Source organism: Otolemur garnettii, unplaced genomic scaffold (assembly GCF_000181295.1).
Source record: "Otolemur garnettii isolate 467f Iridium unplaced genomic scaffold, OtoGar3 scaffold00115, whole genome shotgun sequence".
Taxonomy (NCBI): Eukaryota; Metazoa; Chordata; class Mammalia; order Primates; family Galagidae; genus Otolemur; species Otolemur garnettii.
In genome coordinates, this window is record NW_003852510.1 from 5,480,378 (window position 1) to 5,483,892 (window position 3,515).

The 3,515-nt window shown below is 48.1% G+C and overlaps 1 protein-coding gene across 1 annotated transcript in view; it reads left to right on the forward strand.

Annotated features, from left to right (window-relative positions):
* Positions 1-1,475: 1,475 nt before the first annotated feature.
* The window catches only part of GPX2 (glutathione peroxidase 2), a 4,205-nt gene continuing 2,165 nt past the window's right edge, over positions 1,476-3,515 (forward strand). The window contains exon 1 of the mRNA XM_003797393.3: positions 1,476-2,030. Within this exon, the coding sequence (XP_003797441.2) occupies positions 1,809-2,030 (222 nt within the window). The 5' untranslated portion in view covers positions 1,476-1,808. The remainder of the gene's footprint in view (positions 2,031-3,515) is intronic.

The following is a 3,515-nucleotide window of genomic DNA, read 5'->3' on the forward strand; positions in this document are numbered from 1 at the left end:
TGGGTACTTGTTTCTAGGAAGCAGCCAGGTGAGATGTATGGTCCCTGTGTTCTTAGATATGGAACAAGGTACAAGGCAGAAAAGCTAGGTGTTCCCTGGTGAGTAGTTCCTCCATTTCTGCAACAAATCAGATTCTCAAGGCCACCTGCTCCCCAGCTCTGCTTATTCTTTGTTCAAGGAGACAGTTCCCAATGGGTGTGCACCTGTGAAAACACCCTTTAGTATTAGATTTGTGTCGAAATTTCACTCTCAAAAATCCCAAAGCCATATAAAGCCTAATTATTGCTAGTTTTTACTGATGGAGAAATCAAGGCATTAAAAAAAAGTGGCGGCTGGGTGCAGTGGCTCACACTTGTAACCCTAGCACTCTGGGAGGCCGGGGCAGGTGGATTGCCTGAGTTCATGAATTTGAGACCAACCTGAGCCAGAGCAAGACCTTGTCTAAAAAAAAATAGCCAGGTGTTGTGCCTCCCAGCTACCTGGGAGGCAGAGGCAAGAGAATCATTTGAGCCCAAGAGTTTGACGTTGCTATAAGCTGTGACGCCACAGCACTCTACCGAGGACAACAAAGTAAGACTGTCTCAAAACAAAAAGTGCCAAGCTGAGCTGGTGGGTGCTTGGAGGAACAAAGTGGCATTAGGGTCATTTTAGTTTCTGTGGGCTTCTGGGGGTGGGCACCCACATAGCCCTCAGAAGATGCCTTGTAAAACGTTGCACAGTTGGTGTTGAGGACATGGAGAATGGCCATCCACCTGGGCCCAGAACCAACACAGCTCTGACTCCCTCCCCTGGGGAGATGACCCGCATAAGCCCCCTCTGTGAAGTCTTGGGGACAGGCTCTTTGTCTGAGAGGGAGGAAGGTGCAGTTCACCCAGTGCACATTGACCACCTTTTCTGTGCACGAGGCCTGTATCATGGCTTTGGGGATGAGGTGGAGGTGGGGGGTTATGATTAGGAGACATAGTGAGTGCAGGGGCCAGAGCAGGTGTGTACTCCAGGACAAGTAACACCACTCACTGAAAGATTTCAAGACAAACAACTTCATCTCCTCAGCCTGGTGTAACCAAAGGCACTGAAATCACTTTTTTTTTTAGAAAATGACACACTTCCTGGGCAGCGCTTGTGGCTCAAAGGAGTAAGGCACAGGCCCCATATGCTGGAGGTGGCGGGTTCAAATCCAGCCCCAGCCAAAAACTGCAAAAAAAAGAAAGAAAATGACACACTTCCTAAGGGGCCCTTTAATTTTTTGTTTGTGGAAAGCAGCAGTCGCAGAGAGCAATCCAGACATACATGTATTATTGCAGTTGTAGTCTCTGAGGCAGGTGGACACCAAGTCCTGATTGTCCCCATGTTTCAGACCTCAGCAGCCCCTGACCTCTAGCTGTACAATCCAGAGACTGGCACTCAAGGGGATTCAACAAATGTCTGTGCGCAACAGGAACAATTTGCTGAGGCACGTCGGAGTCAATCCTGCATCCCTCCCTCCTTTTTTTCCCTCCCCACTCAACCTTTAGGGCTCTGGTTTCCTGCAAGTAGTGAATTATTCACATCTGTTCATAAATACCAAATTGGCCCTTCCCAGGTTGCCAGCAGGTGGGGCGGGGAGGTGGTTTTGTTCAGCCTCTATAAACCTCCTTGTTCCAAGGGCCCTTACAGGTGAGAGCCTGTTTTTGCTAAGTCATCCTGGGGATAATCAAAGCCCCATTGTTAGATCCTTTCTGTCCCTGGCTCCTCCTTCCTCCCCACCCTGCTTTGACAGGCTTCTAAGTGGGCTGAGCAGCCCTGCAGGGCTCACTCTGAGCTTAGCTATGGCTTACATCGCCAAGTCCTTCTACGACCTTAGTGCCATCAGCCTGGATGGCGAGAAGGTAGATTTCAATACCTTCCGAGGCAGGGCAGTACTGATTGAGAATGTGGCCTCCCTCTGAGGCACGACCACCCGGGACTTCACTCAGCTCAATGAGCTGCAATGCCGCTTTCCCAGGCGCCTGGTGGTTCTTGGCTTCCCTTGCAACCAATTTGGACATCAGGTGAGGGGTCCCCTATACCCAGGGACTTGAGTCAGTAAAATTCTAGCAGGATAAGAGGGGAGGCTGAATTGTGTTGAAGTATCTGGAATTGTGGGGTATGTTTTGTTAACCCAGCTCTTTCGGTGCTTGTGAAATACCAAGGGCAAGTACATATGTTTTAAGATTAACAATTAACACTGAGGCTGTATGGTTTTACTGTTTATCGTCCTCCCTCTGCTCTCCATGAGGGCTGGTTCCAGGTCTGCTTTTCTGTCTGCTGTGTCTTCAGTGTCTTGGTTACAGAAGACACTCCTTAAATGTTGGTTGAATGAATGAGTGGAGGAAACAGAACATCCAGAATCAAACTAGGATGGGACTGACTCCGGAGGCCTTGGTTCTACCTAGGCTGGGTTTTGTTATTTAATGGCTCTGTGCCCTTGGAAGAGGCATCTGATTTTTCTGGTTTAGTTTTCTCACCTGTACTGGGGATAATACCACTTAGCTTACAGGCTTACTATGAGGTTCGGGGGATAGTAACTTGTAGAATACAAAGTATATGCCAATATGAGCCACTTCATTATTTAGACTGAAGATTTTTGTTCCTTTGTTTGTTTGAATTAGCCAAGTAGAGGCTGTAATCCTGGCACTCTGGGAGGCCCAAGGTGGGAGGATCCCTTGAGCTCAGGAGTTCAAGACCAGCCTGAACCAGAGCAAGACTCCGTTTGTACTAAAATAGAAAAACTAGATGTGGTGGGTGTCTGCAGTCCCAGCTACTGGGGAGGCATCACTTGAGCTGAGGAGTTTGAGGCTGCTGTGAGGTAGGCTAACACCTTGGTACTCTAGCCTATGGCAACAGGGTGAAACTGTCTGAAAAAAAAAATTAGCCAAATAGAAAGTGACTATGGGAGAAGGGGAAAGAGTCTCGATGGGCATTTCTCCTCTGGGCATCACAGGTAGACATGCACTCTATCTCTGACACAGGAGTCAATGTGCTACAGGTCTTCAGCCCAACACCTCAAGTTCTCATGTAAGGATTCTTTCCTTTCCACTTATGATTTTAACGATATAAGCAGGCAGAATGTCCCCAAGTGAACCTCTATTGGTAATCCCCTTAGTTCACTTCACAGTGGTGTAAAGGTAAGGAAGAGATGGAAGCAGGAAGGCTGAAGAATCACTGGCTGTGACAAACCTGAGCCCAAACTATTTACTGCTCTCACTGTTCCTTCCCTGTCTCGGTTCTCTTTCTAGCCTTAGTAAGACAGGAGAGACAGAAAGGGCAGAACCTCTTCATTTTTCTTTTTGCAGTTTTTGGCTAGGGCTGGGTTCAAACCCACCACCTCCAGCATATGGGGCCAGGGCCCTACTCCTTTGAGCCACAGGTGCTGCCCAGAACTTCTTCATTTTTTAATTTTAATTTTTTTTTTTTTTTTTTTTGAGACAGAGCCTCAAGCTGTCCCCCTGGGCAGAGTGCCGTGGCATTACAGCTCACAGCAACCTCCAACTCCT